The sequence below is a fragment of the Ricinus communis genome, chromosome 2, assembly GCF_019578655.1.
Source record: "Ricinus communis isolate WT05 ecotype wild-type chromosome 2, ASM1957865v1, whole genome shotgun sequence".
NCBI classification, from domain to species: Eukaryota; Viridiplantae; Streptophyta; class Magnoliopsida; order Malpighiales; family Euphorbiaceae; genus Ricinus; species Ricinus communis.
This window is the reverse complement of record NC_063257.1, coordinates 8947034-8968259: the sequence shown is the minus strand read 5'-3', so window position 1 is coordinate 8968259 and position 21226 is coordinate 8947034. Positions and strand designations below refer to the sequence as shown.

Genomic DNA, 21226 nt, shown 5'->3' with positions numbered 1-21226 from the left:
ACCCTTTTTTAGTAACCCGACTCCTTCATCATCGGGTAGTGTATTTGATTTGGTATGTAAATTTGTAAATTCTTATATTCTCCGCAGTAGAAATAGTAGATATACTAGTTAAAATTTTCTGTAGTTTTCGGTCTTGCCTAATTTTTTTGGCAGACCGAATTAGTTATATAAGGTTAAGATAATTATGACATCATAAAAATGAGATTGAGATTTATTTAAGTCAGTGAGTGTCAGGTTTACTACGGGATTCAGTGGCCTTACGCCTACACATTATCTAGTGCCGATCACGGGCCCACAAATGGGGTCGTGACACTTTTGATCGGAGCTGCTGCCTACTGCCAGTTGGATAAAAAGTAAATAAATAATTGGAAAGACGTGCTGGGAGATTTGTGGGCCAATATGGGTACAACACTGAAGTGTAAGCAAGTACTCAAGACTTAGAAGCTACACACATCTATGACAGATTAACCTACAATATAAGTACTCAAAGTTATAAGCTGTTAGAGGTTAAGCTGCTGAAGGAAGGAGAGTGACTTAAATGGGCATTGATCTGAATGCATAACACCGAGTTCTAGTATTCTTTTACTCACTTCAATATTAAGTAAGAGATATAAAAAATATTCATAATGGCTAGGAAAATATTCGTCTACACTGAGGTGCTTCAGACTATTTATACCTAACTTTCATAACCCATCTCTAATATTAAGCTTTCCGTAAGAGATACAAAATTGTCATCCTCGCTCTCATATTTGTACTGACATTTAGAGTGGCGACTCTACTTTTTCGATGACCACATGATTATTATAGTCTTCTAGGTCCTTTAACCGAATGACTCACTAACTCGGTCTAGTATGAAGAGCAACCTTAACATAGTGAAGAGTTTGCAAATCACTTAAGATTGGGCCTAAAAAACCTAGCAGCGCTCACAAACTCCATTGTGTTATAGTAATGGGTTAATTTCTTGTAGGATTAGGATTATAACTGGATTAAATTAATCATTAATTAACTCTATTAAGAGTAGAAATATATATATTTTTTATAGGATTTTAGGATTGAATTAGATTAAAATTAAAAATGTATCAAAATTAATTAATGCTAGGTTTTAGCCCCAACCCTAGGTGATTTTTGACCTTGTTACTATTTCATGAAACCGCTTAATAGGCTCATTTTAAAATGAGTTGCTCGCTAAAAGGGACCTAGAGGACGACAATTTTATGTGACCATCGCAAAGGTAGAGTCGTCATCTAAAATATCAGGACAAATAAGAGAGTAAGGATGACAATTTTTTGTCCCTTAGCTAGCCTAATATTTTTCCTCAATATCAAAAATTATAAAGAAGAATTGATTCCGCGCTTAGGCTCGCCTAGTTTACACTACAGTATCTTTTATCTAATTTACGGTGGCGTGAGCACAAAAATCCAAACCTAGGGGAGGAGGTCCCTATAAGGAGGTGCATTTACACCCAAAACTAGTCCTAGCAGGAGGTATTTTGGTACCATAGATTTTATCTTCACATGCAATGTGACCTAATAAAAATCCAATTCTATTATCTAAATCTAGGTGTCAAATTTATTTTATCTTGGCATGTTAAAGTGAACACATGAGGCGCGGAAAGCTTACATTGGTAAGCTTTGTTCATCTTATGTTAGGCATGTGGGGTGATCTATAAACACTAAGTTGATTTTAATCTCTTAGACATGTGTGGTGAAATCTAAAAGCAAAAAAATAAAACATTCATAGAATGAGGGAGGAGAAAAGAGAACATCCAGAAAGAGATTAAGGAAATCGGGACGATTAAGGGGGAATTAATTATAACCATAGCTTAAAAGCCTCAAAATAATTAAATGAAAAGCCGAAAAAAACTGCTTAAGATCTCTAAACCAGATAAGTAGAATCTGTAAAAAAAAATTAACAAATAAAAGTGTAAATAAACAAACAAATTATCGAATATAAAAAATTAAAAAGCAAATTAAAAACAACGTTAAGTATATATAAAAAAGTAAATTTGCATTTGAAATTAAAATTTTAATTATCTTAAGTTAAATCTATTTATTTTTTTTCTAATAAATTTTATTAGGTTTTAAAAACTACTCAATATTTTATTTTAGTTATAATACAATATAATTTGAACTCGTTAAAAAAAATAAAAAGAAAGAAGTAAAGATGACAAGTTTAAAAATAGAGATAAAATTATTAATAGTGGATGGGTCCTAAGTAGCAATGCAGAAAAAGGACTTAACTAAGACATCAAGAAGTAACAAGCAAGTATTCAATAATTCAGTTTTTATTTATTTTACTAACCTTGCTGTTCTTGGCAGGAAAGGAGAGAAGGAAAAAAGATAACTAAAACTGTTTGGTAGTTATACTTCACAATCAACCAATGGAAACAAGATGAAGACTTACAAGTTATACTTGTCATCTTTACTTCTTTCTTTGCCACTATCTCAGCACTTCCATGTATTTGATCATATGTTGATTTGTCCATAATTTGTTCACAAACTGCAGTTTCCTCTGCTTACAATGCCTGTCTCTCTTCCACATTTAAACGTGAAGACCTCTTTGCAAGAAATCTCTCTTTCACGTCTCAATGCTCTGATACTACAAAACCAATAAACGAAAAAAAATAATTAATTTAAGCATTCACTGTATATTAACAACTGCAAGCAATGTGTCAGTTCGTGCAAGTTGGTAGGCTAATAAGAGAGAGAAACCTTGACGATAGAGAAATTGTAGGCTCATCTCCAACACGAGGAGCAGGGCTTGCATTGCCAATTTCTGCCAAATGCTGCTGTAACCAATTCAGCAGGGTCTCCCTTGAATAACAAATAAAACTGTGTCCTATGGATGATGGATATAAAGCATACATCCCACATTTTCAAGATTATATCCAGCTGCTTCATTTGCTTCGAGCTCAAGGACCTATAGAGATGGCAGATAAAGAATATGAAAATGAATTTCCTGATATTAAGTTGCTAGAAAAACTCAAATGAGCTGCAAATACTATACCTGGCAAACAAGTAGCTGCTTTTCGGTATTGCAGTTTTGCAACACCTTCTTTCAATTCTGTCACATAAGCCCTTACGCTTCTCCACGTTCTCCTGTACTGCATTCTGAAACATCTTCTGCATTTTCTTCATATTAACTGAACTAGAACGACGATAGCCCGGAGTTCCTTCCTTTGGTGAAACATCTCCACATTCTTCGATCTTCACTTTTTGTAGGAGTCTCTCTTTCTCGGACTCTAGCTGGGTCTCACCGGAGTGAAATCTTCATTTTCCGGTGCTCTGCTTTCTATCTCATTTTCCAAAACTTGCCGGGCAGTTGTTCTTCGAGATTTGCAATGGTGCTTCCTTGAGAATGTCTTTGTTATCTCATCCTTCAGGTTGGCGCTGACGCTCTTGTTAGGGGCGACAACACTTCCAATTTCTACTTCTTTGGAAGCTGGTTGAATAGATTGCATTTCCCTTATTTCTGCTTGGCAATGATCTCGGCTGCATCTTGGTTACCTAGTCCATGACAAGAAACCTCCTTTCATAATACTAACTAGAGCTCGATTGGCTTCTTCTCCAAGTTGCTCCTGAAGATGTTCGATTTTACGGATTTTCATGCATTAGAGCAAAAAGCTGCAGTGATGATTGCCTCATGGCTTAACATAGTTTTCCTTGTTCTCAAGTTTTGATAATAATGCATCAGAGTAGGAGAGACACTTCTTTACATCACGTGGTGGCGATTCCAATGTGCTCGTCCTCTTGATGTTTTTTCTGCAACTCATCCCCGATTTTGCAAAATCCCTCTGGCGTCTCAGTTCTTCAATTTCTCCCTACATCTGCACCCAATAAAATGATGAGATATATAGCACATCCATTAGATGACTGTAAAATTCAACTAAGCTGCTGAAACTTAAATAGCGGTTCACCTGCTGAATTTTAAGTCTTTTTTCCTTTGAAGGGTCAGGAGTTCGCAGTTCTGCTTCCAGCCCGGCTACTTCCTTCTGTAGATGTTTTACCAGCTGCTTATCGGAAACAACCTGATAATAAGATTTTGTACAAGAAACGGAAAACTGGAATTTGTATTATTGAAGTCGGACAGAAAGCCAAACTAGTTGCGCAACAGGGGTTGGTACCATGTTGACTTGGGCAGTCTTGGTGACTTCCTTTGCTCTTGTGGCAAAGAAGAGAGTGTTTCGAGATTGTTCGCCAGGGCTAAGTGCTGGACGTAGAGTACAAATGATGGCAGTTCGTTCATTCCCGCCAAGTGAGTGCTGCAATAAGCGAGTGAGCATTGAGTCCCGGTAGGGCATATGACCGCTTCTTTTCCCAACACTGCAAGGAAAAAGAAATTCAGGATGTAGTCAACAGGAACCGGACAAGTATAACTTGCTTAGATGGTTCTGACTGTAGCATTTAGGTGTTATCTTAGAATCCATGACAACATGCAAGAATCGATATGAAGAAGGATATATTCTACATGTAAAAATTGGAGACGAAAATATGAAATAAAATAAAAGTTGACAATCAAGAAGTATGCTAATATATTCAAGTCTCACCTGAGCTTTATTATCCCAGTTGTCAGAGTCATCAAACTAATAAGATTGATATGACCACCTTCTCTGAGCCTCGCCCCATCTGCATGTGTCTGTGAAGCAATTTCACTTCCAGCGAGGTCTACAAAATTCTGAAAATCATGGGTGATTTCAGAAAGGCAGAGTCGGTGAATATTATTCATCCAATTTGGATATATGACTTGTTAAAAAATGTCAAATGTTAATAAACTATTAATCTAATACTTGCACTGACAAAGGAAGCTAGACCAACACAAAGATACAGTTCTTCACTAGTCACACATACTTATCAGATGCCTCAAATGCTGATCATTGGTTGCTGTTTTTCTACCAACTTCTCGACCACAGCACCTTTCTCCATAGAGAACCACAAAATAACCAGTAGTTGGGAGAAAATCTATAAGAAAATCTACTCTTTCAGGAAAAAAAAAAAAAGAAAAGAAGAGAAAGAAGTGCGTATACCTCTGAGTCATCTGGAAGCTTGAGATTTCGACCTGATTCTGAGTTCAGCAGGTCCCTGACATTTTCATTATAAATCTCTAATCCAGAATTCTTAATCGTAAAGTCTCCCTGTGGGGTCAAAGATCAGTTAATGAAGTTACAAAAGGAAACTAAAAAATCAAGTGATTTACTTTAATATATATCTTGAATTTCCACACATTATTTTTAAATAAAAAGCCTCTTTTGTTGTCTAATTATCATAATAATTTACAGTTTGGATAAGCAGTAACAATACATCCAGATTAAGCAATCGATACACTCATCTCAAATAGAGAAAATCAATCAATAATCTATTTCAATAGAAAGAAAATCTAAGAAGAAAAAGAAAAAGATAGCCTCTAATATAACAAAACAGCACCAAAAGTTCCTAAAAGAAAAATAAAAAGGAAAGTTTAGTATCAGAGAGACAAATCATTTGGAAAGTCAGTACAACCTGCCATTTCTAAGATAATCGTTTCCAATTTACATAAGGAAAAGATCATGAAACACATCGTTTCCTTCAATTTGTAACCATTTTAAAGCTTCAACCCTCAAGGAAATAAATTCAATAAATAAAACAAGACTCACAGAACTCTCAAGATAAGACAATGGAGATCTATGCAGGAAGCTTTTCAAACAGAATCAGAGAAAGAGAGAGAGAGAGGCAGGACTGTTTAGAGAGACAATGGGTATGTTTGAGGAGGAAGAAGAAGAGATTTGATTGCCATTCTCTTGAATGAAGACATAGCATTTGAATTTATGAGCCTCAACGGCTAGTTTCTTCTTGTTCTTCTTGAATGAAGATATATAGCATTTTGAATTTGTGAGCTTCAACGGCTACTTTTATTATTTTTTAATTATTCATTTTCAGATATAGAAAAAAGTTCTGCTGTGTTGGCGTTTTAATTTTTTTTTCTTTTTTTCTTTGCAAGCTAATTCTATAGAGTTAGGAGCGGACTGGGTAGGCATATTGACATTGAAGCCGTTTAGAGGACTCGGCCAAGAACACTCATCAGTTCATCGACACACTTAATCCCTTCTCGATACGCATGATTAATCTTCAGTTCCCAGATTCCTTTTAAGGCATATCTTTGATAGCTCTAATCAAATTCAACGTGGAGTTGGGCTTGATCAAGGCTCGAAGTAAGCAGCTTAACAATGGCCTGATTGTCAACTTCCACAACAACCTGTCTCACCCCCAACTCCTAACTAAGCTGCTAGCCATACCACACTAGTCCCCAAGGCTCAGCAGTCATCAAGTTATTAGTGCCCATGCGAGCCATAAATCCACCCATCCAGTCCCCATGATGGTTGGCGAACCAAACCACCAGCTGCAGCAAACGAATTCACCCTCTTTACTGAGCCATCTGTACTGAGAGTAACCCAGTCTTGAGCAGGACAGCTCCATCCAATCAAGCCGTCCACTCTCCCCACCTTATGCCCAGTTGTTACGAATGTGATTCAAACCACTAACAGCTAAGCTAGTAGGAAGTGGTCTTGATAATTTTCCTTGATTGTAGGAACTGTCGTTAGTGATCCTTATTTAGTGGTGTTCTGGTTTTTAGGAGTTTAGTTATTTAAGTTTAGCTATTTCTTAGCTTGTTCCTCTGTTGTGTTTTATGTAGGATGTGTTATTTGAATCATCAAATAAAAGGATCGCTTTGATCATGCATTGTGTTACTTTTCTTATCTTCCACTATCTTTAAAGTTTTACTCTAACATTTTGGTATAAGAGCCTGGTTTTGACTTGAACAACAATGACCTCATCAGGATCCAACTCAATGCAGTTAATGATTCCAGTCTTCAAGGGTGAGAATTTCGATTTTTAGAGGATTAAGATGAGGACACTTTTCAAGTCTCAGGAGCTCTGGGAGGTGGTAGAAGATGGGTATAGCAAGATTGATGATGAAGCAAAGTTAAGGGAGAATAGAAAGAAAGATGCAAAAGCATTTTTTTTCATTCAGCAAGGACTTCATGAAAGTGTTTTCTCTAGAATTTCAGCAGCAGAAAGTGCAAAGGAGGCGTGGGAGATTTTGAAAACTGAATTCCAGGGATCATCCAAAGTTGTTATTATGGTCAAGCTCCAACCATTGAGAAGGGAGTTTGAGACATTGTCAATGCAATCCAATGAATCTGTTCAGGATTTTCTATCAAGAACAAGAGCAGTTGTCAATCACATGAAGTCTTATGGAGAGAATATCAATGATGGGACTGTTGTTGCAAAGATCTTGAGAAGTCTTACTCCAAGGTTTGATCACGTGGTTGCAGCAATTGAGGAGTCAAAGGATCTGTCAGTCTTCATTGTGGATGAACTCATGGGGTCACTGCAGGCACATGAGGAACGATTGAACAGATCACAAGAGAAGAGTGAAGAAAAAGCCTTTGCCATGAGAGATTCTACTCAAGATGAAGGGAGAAACAACAGCAACAGTAGAGGAAGAGGACGTGGAGGTTCAAGAGGAAGAGGCAGAGGTAGAGGTTGGGTGGAGCAAAGAAAATGTTACACATGCGGCAAATAAGGTCATCTTGCAAAAGACTGCAGAAGCAATCAAGCTGAGTTTGTTGAGGAAAATGAAGCAAGAGAAGAAGACTTTATGTCCATGGTGCTAATGGAGCATGGAAAGAAAGAACAAGTTGTATGGTTTATAAATAGTGGTTGCTCTAACCACATGACAGGGATGAAGGAGATGTTTAGAGAGCTTGATGAAACTCAAAGAAGGGTGATTCGTTTGGGGAACAACAAACAAATCCAAGTAGAGGGAAAGGGTATAGTTGAGGTAAAATCTATTTCTGGAAAAAGTAAACTCATTTCTAATGTTCTATACGCTCCAGAGTTGGCCCATAATCTCTTGAGTGTGGGACAACTTTTACTTGGTGGTTTTACTATTTTATTTGATGAGCATGCTACACTATTACTGAGAAAGCAACAGGTCATGTTTTGGCCAAAGTAAATATGGCTGAAAACCACATGTTTCCCTTAGTTTTCAGCAAATGAGAAAGTCAAGCAATGGTCACTATGTCTAAGAATGCCTCTCAACTATGGCATCTTCAATATGGTCACCTGCACACAGCTGGATTGAGGTTGCTGAATCAAAATGAGATGGTAAGTGATCTTCCACGAATTGAAGATGTTGGGGCAGTATGTGAGGGATGCATGTATGGGAAGCAAAGCAAGAGGTCGTTCCCTGTTGGTCAATCCTGGAGAGCAACTCAACCGTTAGAGCTGGTACATGCTGATTTGTGTGGACCGATGAGGACTGAGTCACTAGGTGGCAGCAAATATTTTTTACTATTTATCGATGATTACAGTAGAATGAGCTGGGGTGTATTTTCTCAAATTTAAGTCAGAAGCCTTTGAGCAATTTGTCAAGTTCAAGGCTCTTGTAGAAAAGCAGAAGGCAGCAACCTGAAGATATTACGCACTGACAGAGAATGAGAGTTTACTTCTGGTGAATTCAATCAATACTGTGAGAAGCGTGGAATACATAAAGAGCTTACTGCACCCTACACTCCAGAGCAAAACAGAGTAGTAGAGAGGAAGAATAGAACAATTGTTGAAATGGCAAGAAGTATGCTAAAGATAAGGGGCTGCCTTATAAGTTTTGGGTGGAGGCAGTGACTACTGCCATTTATTTGATTAATCTCTCACCAACAAAAGATGTTCGTAACAAAACTCCCTACGAGGCCTGGTTAGGTAAAAAGCCTTCAATTGAGCATCTTAAAATTTTTGGGTGTATTGTTTATATATTGATTAATGCACATGAAAGACATAAGCTAGAGGAAAATCAATTAAGTGCATTTTCATTAGTTATTGCTCACAAACTAAGGCTTATAGGGTCTACAATCCAGCAATTGGGAAAGTGATTATAAGCAGGAACACAGTGTTCAATGAGGAAGACAGTTGGCAATGGGAAGACAAAGGAAAAGCTCCTGCATTTCAGATCGAAGATGGTGAAGTACATAGCAGGGAAACGAGAAGCATGACCATGTCAGAATCAAATTATGTCGTGAGTCCAGATGGTTCGAACTCAGTGGGCAGATCAATTTGCACAACCTCAATACACTAGGGCAGTAGCTCGAATGCATTTAATACTGGTGCATATTCTGCAGATGGAGATACAGACAATGACGGTGATAGTGAGACACCACCTAGGAAGTTCAGGTCACTTAGAGAGATTTATGAGTCTTGCACACTTGCTCTCTATGTATCTGAACCCTCCTCATATGAAGAAGCATCAGAGAGGTCTAAGTGGAGACTAGCAATGGAGGAGGAAATGTCAGTAATTGAGAAAAATGAAACCTGGAGTTTGATTGATCTACAAAAGGATAAGAAAGCCATAGGTTTGAAATGGGTATTCAAAACCAAATATAATCCAAATGGAACTCTACTTAAGCATAAGGCAAGGCTAGTGGTGAAAGGCTACTCACAACGGAAAGGGATGGATTTTGAAGAAACTTTTTCTCCTGTGGCAAGTTTGAAACAATTCGAGTGGTACTATCAATAACTGCATTTCTTAAGCCTTTAATTGCAAAATTTAAAAGCCAAATTATACATAAGTTTAACATGACAGATCTGGGCCAGCTTCACTACTTCTTGGGAATGGAAGTAAGGCAATGTAAGGAGGGGGTCTTCATAGCTCAAAGGAAGTATGCAATGGATCTTCTGAAGAAATTCGGCCTGAACGGGTGCAATGCAGTAGAAACACCCATGAATGTGAATGAGAAACTTCAGGAGGATGATGGGTCCTGAGCTGTTGATGCACAAAAATTCAAAAGTTTAGTTGGAGGTTTAATTTATCTCACGCATACAAGACCGGATATCATGTTTGCAGTGAGTTTGATATCAAGGTTTATGCACAAACCAACAAAACACCATTATGGAGCAGCTAAGAGAGTATTAAAATATGTCGCAGGAACTCTAGCGATGGGGATTTGGTATTGTCAAACTAAATATCTGAAACTAGAGGGTTATTATGACAGTGATTGGGCAGGTTCATCAGTTGATAGAAGGAGTACAACAGGCTTTTGTTGTACTCTTGGATCAGGTGTAGTCACATGGAGATCAAAAAAGCAATCTACGGTTGCCTTATCATCGTGCGAGGCAGAATATGTAGCTGGAGGAGCAGCAGCGTGTGAAGCCATTTGGATGAGAAAGCTCCTGCTTAACTTGGGTATGAAGCAAAAGGGGCAACTGAAATTCACAGTGATAGTAGCTCTGCTATAGCTATGACAAAAAACCCCGTCTTTCATGGTCGAGCTAAGCATATAGAAATAAAGCATCATTTTATAAGGGAGCTAGTAGCTAAGAAGGAAATCAACTTGAAGTTCTGCAGGACAGATGATCAGGTTACTGACATCTTCACAAAAGCATTGTCATATTCCAGATATAGTTATCTAAGAAGTAAGCTTGGGATGGGGGAGTTTGAATCAAGAGGGGGTGTTACAAATGTGATTCAAACCACTAACAGCTAGTAGGAAGTGGTCTTGATAATTTTCCTTGATTGTAGGAACTGTCATTAGTGATCCTTATTTAGTGGGATCATTTTCCAATATTATCATGTAGTGTTCTGGTTTCTAGGAGTTTAGTTATTTAAGTTTAGCTATTTTTTAGCTTGTTCCTCTGTTATGTTTTATGTAGGGTGTCTTATTTGAATCATCAAATAAAAGGATCGCTTTGTTCTTGCATTGTGTTACTTTTCATATCTTCCACTATCTTTAAAGTTTTACTCTAACATAGTGAACTTATTATTAAGATGACAAGCTTTATAAATCGGCCATGCCTTCCTCTTCATAACCATGATCGAGTCCCAAGGGGCTTCGAAATTGTCGTCAAACAGCTCATGACTCCTCCAGTCTCATGCTAGCTAGCAACCCACCCCAAACACAATGGACCAACTAAAGCCTGAATCCGGTTCCAACTCGATACTACTCAAGTTAAGAGATACCAATCCCTTAAACTTGTAGCAAGGAAAACATTTCATTGTTCCTCAGGAATAAGGTGCAATCTAAGTTGCACGAAAACTCTAAAATAGGTTACGTTTCCTTGTCGAACATGTTTCAGGCATCGAAATTCTTCGAAAACTCTTTAGACACGTTTCAAAAATTTTAAAAATCATTTTCTATTTTTTTATATTGTTTTATTTACTTTGGAAATTCTAAAAAAAATAAAGAAAAATTTGTCAATTTATTTGGAGTTTTCTATTTTAATTTTTTTTTAAATTTTTTTCTATTTATTTTATTTTCTATTTACAAATGATTTTTAACTTTTTTCTATTAATAATTTTTATTATATTAATATTCTTAATTCTTAATTATTTTACATTTAAAGTCTTTATATATATGCATATATTTTTCTTCATATATAGGAAGTAAATATTCTTTTAAAATCTAATAATATCAGCTAGAATACAGTAAAACATAATATAATATTTATTATAATATAAAATAATGGACAAATATAATATAATATAATATCAAGTAGAATGCAGTAACTATTCTTTTAAATTTTAATAGAAAAATAACGTAATATAATATTTATCAAAAACTAACATGACGTATTTATATTAATTATATTTAATTTGTATTTTTTATGATGATAAAGACAATAATACAGTAAAACATCTAAAATAATTATTTATTATTATTTTAATTTTTTATAAATAATTAATATTTATTTAAATCTTATTAAAAATATTAGTATGATTTTTAAATATTTAATTTATTATATGTAACGTTCCGTTTTCTAATTTTTTAAGAAATTTCGTATTTCTATCTTTTCGTTCCCGTTTCCGTTTTGGTGCAAACTATAGTAGAGTAACCACAGAATAAGAGCCATATACATAATCTCTTAACTCATGCAAAGTTGACTCGGTTTCCCCATTACATCTAGCACAAACCCATGCTCCACGAACCCTCGCCTGGCCCGCTCCCCATTTGTCAGCAACCTGGCGTGCATGGCTAACCAAAGAAACATCCTTACTCTCTCTGGACCTTCCCAACCCCAAACATTCTTCCAATGCTGCTTAAGACTCTCATTGGCAGAACGAGCTGAGAATTGGCCTGAAGCATTTAAACTCCAATACGTCTCATCCTCCTCATTGTCATCCAAAGGAGGCAGAACAGGAGCAATAACTATTACCGTATTTACAGGTAAATACTTGCTTATTTCCTGCCAATTCCGATGACCATTTGGAAGGACATAATCACTCACTTTTAGAGCTTTCTCAGTCAGTGACCCTCTGGATTGCGACCTCCATTAAGGGAACCTCTAACCCTGTCCAACAATCCAAACCAAAATCTATAACCTCCTCTCCATAAGCTCGAAGAGGAAGAAGCCCCCTTGGATCTGTCACAAGCATCTAAATTCTTCTTTTTCATAACCAGAGTCCAGACGGCATTACTGTACCCAAACAAATACCCCATGCAATTTTCATGAAGAACGCCTCATCGAAACCCTTTGGCTTCTCTCACCCCTAACCCGCCTCTATACTAACGTTTATAAATTTGCAGTAATCAACTTATGTTTTCTCCGACTTCTTTGTCAGAAAGTCCATTGCTTATTTTCCCAACAGCTTCTGATTTGGGAATTAGACAAATGGCTATGGCTTAATCTACTGTGGAGCACTGAATAAAAATATCAATTTTCGGATTTATTCCCAGTAGATGCGTAATCAAATCCCTCTTATGCTGTACCATTTTTTAACCAACTATTCGATTCCATTGGTGTTAGTGCATGGCCCATTTGTCGTTTTAGATAAATCTTGATTATGATATTAATTGATTATTGAAAATTGAGCATAGCATATTCTGAAGGTTAATATATATAAATACAAAAATCCTTAGCATCTCTGAGTCACTAAATGTCAGGCTTAATCAATCCTTTTCTTTTTAAATCCTAGTCCACATTACTACAATATTTTTCCCTTAATTAAGGAAATATACTAAAAATTAAAAGACGAAGTTGACACCAAGACACACATAAACATTGTCTTTTTCTCATTTGAATATGAATCTTGCCTTGTTTCTTTCTGCCTGATTAAAGATCCTGTTTGAGAGATGCCGTGAAGTCCAAACAATTTCTCATCTTTATGCTTTTTGTCTCATTTCCAAAGTCCACCTCCATTAATTCTTGTATAAAAAACCAACCTGTTCTTGATCTGATAATCAAGATTATTAGTTTTGGGTTCAAGAATTGAAGTTGAAGATGTTGAAATTATCAAAGGAAGAGCTTCTCTTCCTAGCACAAAACAAGTATGATATTGTAATGGTTGCATTGTTCTCAATAGCAGTATTTGCTGTCCTGAAAGCTTGGAGGAAAAAGATCACTACAAGCAATAAAGAAGACATTCCTGGTGGCCTTGGCCTACCTTTTGTAGGTGAAACCTTGTCTTTTCTTTCTGCTACTAACAGTACAAGAGGGTGCTATGATTTTGTTAGGCTACGACGAAAATGGTTAGTCACTCACTTCTCCTTGTGTTCTTATTGATGCCTGCAAGAATATGAATGTTTCTTGCCTATTCAGAATGATTCTTGTTTATGATATGTGACTTCTTGTCAGGTAATCTTGAATAATTTCTGTCACCAGAAACGTTATTAAACTATATATTGATTTTACTTGAGAATTCTAAATTGCAAACATAATTAATTTGTAGTATGCAGCTTTTCAATTTCAATTTATAGATAATATACTTAATAATGAAAAAAACAGGTATGGAAAGTGGTTCAAGACCAGAATTTTTGGCAAGATCCATGTTTTTGCTCCAAGTACAGAAGCTGCAAGAAAGGTGTTCACTAATGATTTTGGGGAATTCAACAAAGGGTATATCAAATCAATGGCAACTGTTGTCGGAGAGAAGAGTGTATTTGCTGTACCACTTGAAAGCCACAAAAGGATTAGACACATTCTGTCTGCTCTTTTCTCCATCCCCTCGTTATCCATATTTGTCCAAAAATTTGATCAAATGCTATCTCAGAGATTGAAGAACTTACAAGAAAGAGGGATAACCTTTGCAGTTCTTGACTTCACCATGAAGGTAACTAAAATATGTTCTTGTACATAGAGACAATTTTTTCCTGATAATAATTTTACTTGTTTCTTGCAATTCAGCAACTAACTGATGTTTCAAAATTTCTGTTGGCAGCTCACCTTGGATTCAATGTGCAACATGCTAATGAGCATTACAGAAGAATCCTTGCTAGAACAAATTCTGAGAGACTGCGCCGCGGTTTCTGATGCCTTGCTATCTGTTCCTCTCATGATTCCTGGCACCACTTACTACAAAGGCATGAAAGTAAGATACCCAAATTAGATGGTTTTTCTGCGATCCTCTCAAATTCATCACTACAAACTTATATAATGGTGACAGGCAAGAGAAAGGCTCATGGAGATCTTCAAAGAGAAGATTGCGAGACGACGGAGTGGGGAGGAGTATAAAGACGATTTCCTCCAGTCTTTGTTAGAAAGAGATTCGTATCCATCAAGTGAAAGGCTTCAGGATTCTGAGATTATGGATAACCTGTTAACATTACTAGTTTCAGGGCAGGTTAGCTCTGCAGCTACCATGATGTGGAGTGTCAAGTTCCTGGATGAGAACAAAGAAGTTCTGGACAAGCTCAGGGTAAGATTTTACTGACCAAGGAAAATTATATATAAAAAAAAAATGAAGGCTAAAATTATTACAAGCATAACAGATTGTAGGAATTTCCAGGAAGAACAATCGAACATAGCCAAAAATATGCAAGGAGCTTCACTTTCCATGGAAGATTTAAACAAGATGTCCTATTGCTACAAGGTCAGACTATGATCTGAATTCAATCGTTCTTCACGGAGAAGATTTTAAAAATGTCATTGACATTCAGAAGACTTATAAAAACACATATTTTCAGGTTGTCAAGGAATCACTGAGAATGTCAAATGCTGTTTTATGGCTTCCCCGAGTGGCGCAGAAAGATTGCACAGTTGATGGTAAAATTCTTTTATCATTGTACTTTAAGCTTTTGGATGGATCAGAGCAGTTTAGCTAGTATTCTCATTTGTGATAATTGAAGGCTCTCGAGTCTAAGTATTTTAGTCTACCCTTCACCCAATATGGTAAGAATTTATCATGGTATGTATTCTTATTCTGGCTTATTGTATTCCCACTTATATATCAAACCATTAGATAATTGACACATATTCATTAGTTTTAAATAATAAAATATATATTAATCATCCAATATAAATGTAAAACACTTATATATACGTGTCACTCTCTTATTCTAGGTAAAAATCTCTTATATTTTATAATGCATGGAAAATTCTTGCATTGGCTTTAGTGAATTTATATATATAAATTTTCTAATTGAAAAGGTATAAAGTGTACAAAAAATTGAGGAATAATTCTAGATGTATAGCTCTACTTATATACAAAGTCGATAAATGATTGATGCATATTTATTAATTTTAAATTTAAATATTTATTATGTATCTGTCTTTTTATATCTTGCTTTCTTTCTTTCTTTTTCTTCTTTTCATTTATCCTTTCAGGTTTTGAAATAAAGAAAGGATGGAATGTAAACGTTGATGCAACTCACATACATTATGACCCAGCTCTTTACAAGGACCCTCTGCGATTCAACCCTTCAAGAGTTGATGTAGCTACATTTCCTTCTTTTCCTCTTCCTAATTAAATGCGAATGATGAAAAATAACTTCATATTCGAAATAATAATTTGTAATTCTGTTCCAGGAAATGCAAAAACCATACAGTTTCATACCATTTGGAGCTGGACCTCGCACTTGCTTGGGAATAGAAATGGCAAAGTTGTCTATGTTGGTCTTCATACACAGGCTGACCAGTGAATACGAGTGAGTGTATATATATATATATATATATATATATATATATTATATATTATTTGCAGGACTTTTACCAAAATGAAATCTAATTCTGCATGGTTGTATCGTATTGTAGGTGGAGAATTGAAGATCCGGACCCAAGTCTGGAAAGGACCACACATGTTCCTAGACTGAGAACCGGGTTGCCCATAACTCTGAAGCCCTTAAAAAGTGCGAGCCAAGACTGATGAGATCAACATTCCACAATGTTCAAAGCTTTTTAAGTTATGCTAACATATGTAACATACTTAATATTTTCAAATTTAAACTACTCTTCTCATACTTATGTATTCTCTCTGTTACTTTAATGTTTGGCTGAAGTAAATCTCATGAAATTTCATATAATTCATTTATAAATTTAGAATTTAATTATTATAAAAATTTATTAGAAATTCTGGATAATTAAATTTATAAAATTAAATATATTTTTTTATGTCAAAATTTTCTTTTACCATTTCACCTTTTTTTTTTTTGCAATGTCTTCTCTCTTTATGATTTTGTTTGTTTTAGTTTATTCTAACTTAATATTTATTTCTTTTAAGATAAATTTTATAATTATTATTAAAATATACCGGATATAAAAAAAATGATTTTTTAATAAATGTTATTCAAATAGAGAGTTTTTTTGCCTAAATCAAATAGAGAGTTAAGAACATCAATATCAATAAATAATACTAGCACTACTTTTTTTAGATGTTTCCTTTTATTTCATTTGCTACTTTTCATAGAAATATATCACCTTAACACTGAAGAAACCTATAAGATTGATACAAATTCTAAGTAGGAAAACAAATCATAATAATAATAATAATAGCTAAAAAGATTATATACTTTATATTTGTTATTAAATTTAACACATAATTTTAAAATTTTAACACTGTATTATAATATTAACTTTTAATAAAATCACTAATTAAATCTGTTGAGGTTATGCGAACTCTAGCATTAAAAATAAAAGGAACTGGTTCAATATTTTTATTATTAAAATAATGGTGTTTAAATATATAAAATTAATAAAACTCTAAAATTAAAAATAAAAAAAAAATTATTTGTTAGACAATAAAAATAACCTTTTTTTTATTATCACTGAGGTTTATGCTATATTAATAAATATTTTAGATAATTTTATTAAAAATTAAAATTAATATCACATTAAAATATAATGCTAAAATTAAAAGTTTAGAAATTACCTTCTAAAGTAATAAATAAGTTCAAAATTTCAGATTTTTTTTTCTTTAGGAGTCTTTGATAGTAACAGTGCCGCACATACTTGTAACTAGTACAACTTTTCGTTTCCCAACTGACTGTACATCTCTCTCTCCAGTTGTTCAGGACTCTCTATTAAAATGTATACATTCCTCATTCCCATTGTCGTTTTATTCCCACGGTACGCCCGTTTCACTCTTACTCTTAGATCTGTTTCACACTTTCATAGAAATTCCTTTTTTTCTTTTTCTTTTTTTTTACATTCGTCCCCAAATGCTAATCCTCTTTATTAGCTGTGACTATTGCGTAATTGATCGAGATCTGTTTTCGTCTCACTCGTTTCCATTGTATTGGTGTTGATTGCCTAGACATGTGTATCTGATTCCTTAGTTTATGAAATTGCTGTTACCAGTAACGGAATTAAAATTAACGAGTTGGTGTTGCTCATGATGAATGTAGATGGAGTTATGTATGAAGGCTGAAGGGTAAGAAGGGTTTTGAAGTAATTATAAGTTTGGAGGAGTAAATTGCGAAAATGGGTTCGGCACTAGAGTAATAGTTGGCTATGCTTTATCTTGTGACTGCTTTTCGTCAATTTCTAATGGTTTTACGTGTTAACGCCTGCGTCTCTGTCTCAACTTCTTTTACACTTAAAGAGGAACAATTTTTGGTTTATTAGTTCAAGAAGAGTTTTATGGTTTCTGTTATCCTCTAGACAGTATATTTTTGTCAGTGCATCTTAGATAAGGGCTTAAATGGTTACTTAAATTTGTGGAAAGGTGCATTGTTTGTTAATATTTTGATCCCAAGCAACAGTCAAAGTAAAGAATAGGATATGGAGTATAAAAGCTTGATTAGAGGTAGGTCACAAGTAGCTTTATCATTTTGGTTGCATTGTAAATATGTTCTTGATTTACGTTACTGAATTAAATAAAAGTCTGATTACATTATGGTTAATCACGTGGCATAACACATGAGTTATCTATAGCATAGGTTTAAATTACTTGAACTTTCTTACTGCCTCCTCTCTAAAAGGTGTGACGAAAGTATCTAGGATAGTTTTTGGATTCGTTGTGCTTGTGAACTCCATTTTAACCAGTGAGTTACTAAAGAAAAGGATTTGATATTCTGCTTTCATATTGTACTATGTATTAGTCTACATATACTGCTTACCATTTGTTTGTTCAGACATTTTATTACTTGTGATTTTCTGCAGCTACAACACTAACTGGTTTGCCTTTTGCTACTACAACCTTTTTGGCTTTTGTTCTAAGGTGGCTCGGATATATCCAAACCTCTCATCTACCTCGCTCAGAGCTTTTGAAGTTTGTCATCTTTGCTAAATTCTCAATTGTTGGAATGAATGTCAGTCTAATGTGGAATTCAGTGGGATTTTATCAGGTAAAGTCTTGGTTGTGCTTAGTTGTCTATTGATCTATTGCAATAAATTCACTACATGCTGTTCCATTTAACTGTCAGATTGCAAAGCTGCGTATGATTCCTGTGTCCTGCCTTTTGGAAGTATGTTGGATAAGATTCGGTACTCATGAGACACAAAACTGAGTATAGCAGTTGCTCTCTTGGGTGTTGCTGTTTGCACTGTCACCGATGTAAGTGTTAATACCAGAGGCTTCATTGCTGCTTTTGTTCAGTTTGGAGCACTTCTATGCAACAGTATGTAAGTTATCTGATTTCATTACATAAAACATCAAGCAATTTTATTTTTTTTAATCCAAACCTATATGTATTTAGGTGTATGCATCCTCCTATTTACAAATTTTAATATTGGCTAATGTATAGAAGCTTTAAAAAAATTGTAAATTGCCAGAATTGACTAATCCAGTTATCCAAATATCATCCATTTAACAATTGGCTCATTTTTTAATTATATTTTGTTTATTTGCAGTATGTGCATCACCTTCAAAGGAAGTATTCACTTAGTTCTTTCAATCTACTTGGTCATACTGCTGCAGCCCAGGCTGCCACACTGCTGTTTGTAGGTCCCTTCTTGGATTACTGGCTGACAAACAAAAGAATCTATGCATATGAGTATAGTGCAGCTTCTGTGGTTAGTGATTTTATAAAATTTGATCCCTTATTTAGTTTTGTATTTATCTTGGTTATTATCTTCAATTTTTATAGATTAATTATATTAAACTTTGATGACATAATTAGTGTGGAATGGCATGAGGAGTGTGTGGTCTAGGTGCATGTTTATTTGTATTTTCAAGGAATGTGGTTTTCTTCTCCTAAGCTTCAGATATTAATTCAAACATAGGCCTGCATGCTGGAAGTGATTTGGTTCTGCAACGACTTAAAATTTAGAATTCCAACTTGAGAGTCCCCATAAGTTACTTTTCATTTGCCAATTGGTACAAATTTGATGCTCGTGTTTTTCCAGTGCCTACTAATTTGCAATTTTCATCCAGAAAGCAAATTAAATGGTAAAAAACAGCCCACATAGTTTATACTTATTGTAATACCTAGCATTTTTAGTTAAGTCATCGTATTAGCATTAGTGTCAAGTTGTCCAATAAGTCCTCATATATGCTGTGCAACTTCTTGCAAGTCGAATTATCATTTGCGCAACAATGTTATACTCTTGAATACCCCTCAATGAAGCATGTCCTGTTTAAATTTTACCCCATCGTTGGATTTGCAGTTTCTCTGTTCGTGTAGCAATAATGCACAGCTAAATGCATCACTATAAATGGAATAAACTTCAGATGTTTATTACTCTATCATGCACCATTGCAGTTGGGACCAACCTCAGCCAGTTCATCTGCATTGGCAGATTCACCGCCGTGTCGTTTCAAGTACTTGGTCATATGAAGACAATCCTTGTGTTGATACTAGGTCTCTTCTTCTTTGGTAGAGAAGGCTTCACTCTGCACGTAGTTCTAGGAATGGTAGTAGCTGTAGTTGGAATGATCTGGTATGGCAATGCCTCATGTAAGCCAGGTGGAAAAGAGCGGCGGAGCAGTTCACTACCCACAAGCAGACAACAAAGAGATCACATTAGTTTATCAGAATCCAGGGAACAAGATGCCAAGGCCTAAGCATTCAGGTAGAATAAGTTCAGCATACAAGGGTTAGCTAATTCCAGGAACTCTTTAATCATTTGAGAGTAGTAAAATAAACCCAACATCTTGAATCTCATAGTTTCTTAATAATAATTACATATTATTCTCATTTCCCTTTGCATTAAGTCCAATCAAGTGAAAGGAAATCTATGCTTAGGGCTAGGTTGCTAAATTTTTCTTGTTCAGGGATATAAGTTATTATATTTGATCATCAGATAATTTGTTCTTCCTGAAGCAACCACTGGTTTGACTTTTTCCTTTATGTTATTACTGTTTGTAATTTTACAAGATTAAAGATATCTCTATGTACTGTATTTTGCCAATATGTAAGACTGAAATTTATGAGATAAACATTCAACTGTTAAGCTAATAACTTGCTTTAATTTGGTTTGTTTTACATTATAAAAAAAAAAAAAAAAAAACAAGTAACAGAAAAAAGAAAAAGAAAATAAGACAAAGAAAGAAAAAATAAAAAAAAAGGTGTTTCAAGTCTGCATTTCACCTTTCGTGCCCGCAAAACTGATCCTTTATTCTCACGCTACCGGTTATAATATTTAATAATAGTGGATCCATGACTTTACCTTAGGGTTAGGGTTAGGGTTAGGATAGAAGCAAAAGATCCTCTTAAATTCACCGTATCCCTCTACCCTAACTCCTGCATCTTACAATATGTATATCCATTATTAGCTTCTCCAATTTTTGCGCTGTTAACAAGTCTGTGCTCCCGGATTTTGTTGCCTCCACCGTAGTCTATAAATATATAAAAGAGTAAAATCTCCATATATTCGTATATTTTTTTATTATATGTATATAATCCGGTCTACTGTATTACTTTTAGGATTAGCATTTACTAATATGAGAGATTAGAATTTACTAATATAAGCTTCATATGTGTTAGTTTATTTTGTGATTATTCAACCAGGAGGCTCGTAGCCTGGTGACCAGAAGCCCTCGTCCCCCCACATTGAACCTTTCCTAAAAATCATAATTGTTCACAAAAAATATCTCTAACCATTCTAAT

At 35.0% G+C, this 21226-nt stretch overlaps 3 protein-coding genes across 3 annotated transcripts; 2 read left to right on the top strand and 1 right to left on the bottom strand.

The window, feature by feature from the left end:
- Window positions 1-2268: 2268 nt before the first annotated feature.
- Window positions 2269-6336, bottom strand: LOC8283202 (kinesin-like protein NACK1). The gene is given in 22 exon segments (XM_048371244.1): window positions 2269-2518; window positions 2520-2569; window positions 2571-2598; window positions 2712-2798; window positions 2800-2874; window positions 2876-2919; window positions 3007-3030; window positions 3032-3088; window positions 3090-3259; window positions 3262-3318; window positions 3321-3361; window positions 3363-3480; window positions 3483-3540; window positions 3542-3601; window positions 3603-3658; window positions 3661-3826; window positions 3917-4027; window positions 4124-4322; window positions 4547-4674; window positions 5024-5131; window positions 5630-5669; window positions 6269-6336. Coding segments are annotated over 22 exon segments (1824 nt in total). The 3' UTR covers window positions 2269-2439.
- Window positions 6337-11971: 5635 nt separating this feature from the next.
- Window positions 11972-16202, top strand: LOC8283200 (cytochrome P450 85A1). The gene is made up of 10 exons (XM_002524287.4): window positions 11972-12190; window positions 13330-13492; window positions 13749-14073; window positions 14182-14331; window positions 14407-14658; window positions 14749-14832; window positions 14927-15005; window positions 15567-15673; window positions 15768-15886; window positions 15993-16202. The coding sequence occupies exons 1-10, from the start codon at window positions 11995-11997 to the stop codon at window positions 16102-16104; spliced, it is 1587 nt and encodes a 528-aa protein (XP_002524333.2). The 5' UTR covers window positions 11972-11994; the 3' UTR covers window positions 16105-16202.
- LOC8283199 (UDP-rhamnose/UDP-galactose transporter 5) lies at window positions 16144-20019 on the top strand. The gene is given in 8 exon segments (XM_048371243.1): window positions 16144-16155; window positions 17156-17303; window positions 18339-18523; window positions 18602-18644; window positions 18647-18769; window positions 18772-18800; window positions 19029-19190; window positions 19880-20019. Coding segments are annotated over 8 exon segments (777 nt in total). The 3' UTR covers window positions 19955-20019.
- The last annotated feature ends 1207 nt before the right edge of the window (window positions 20020-21226 follow it).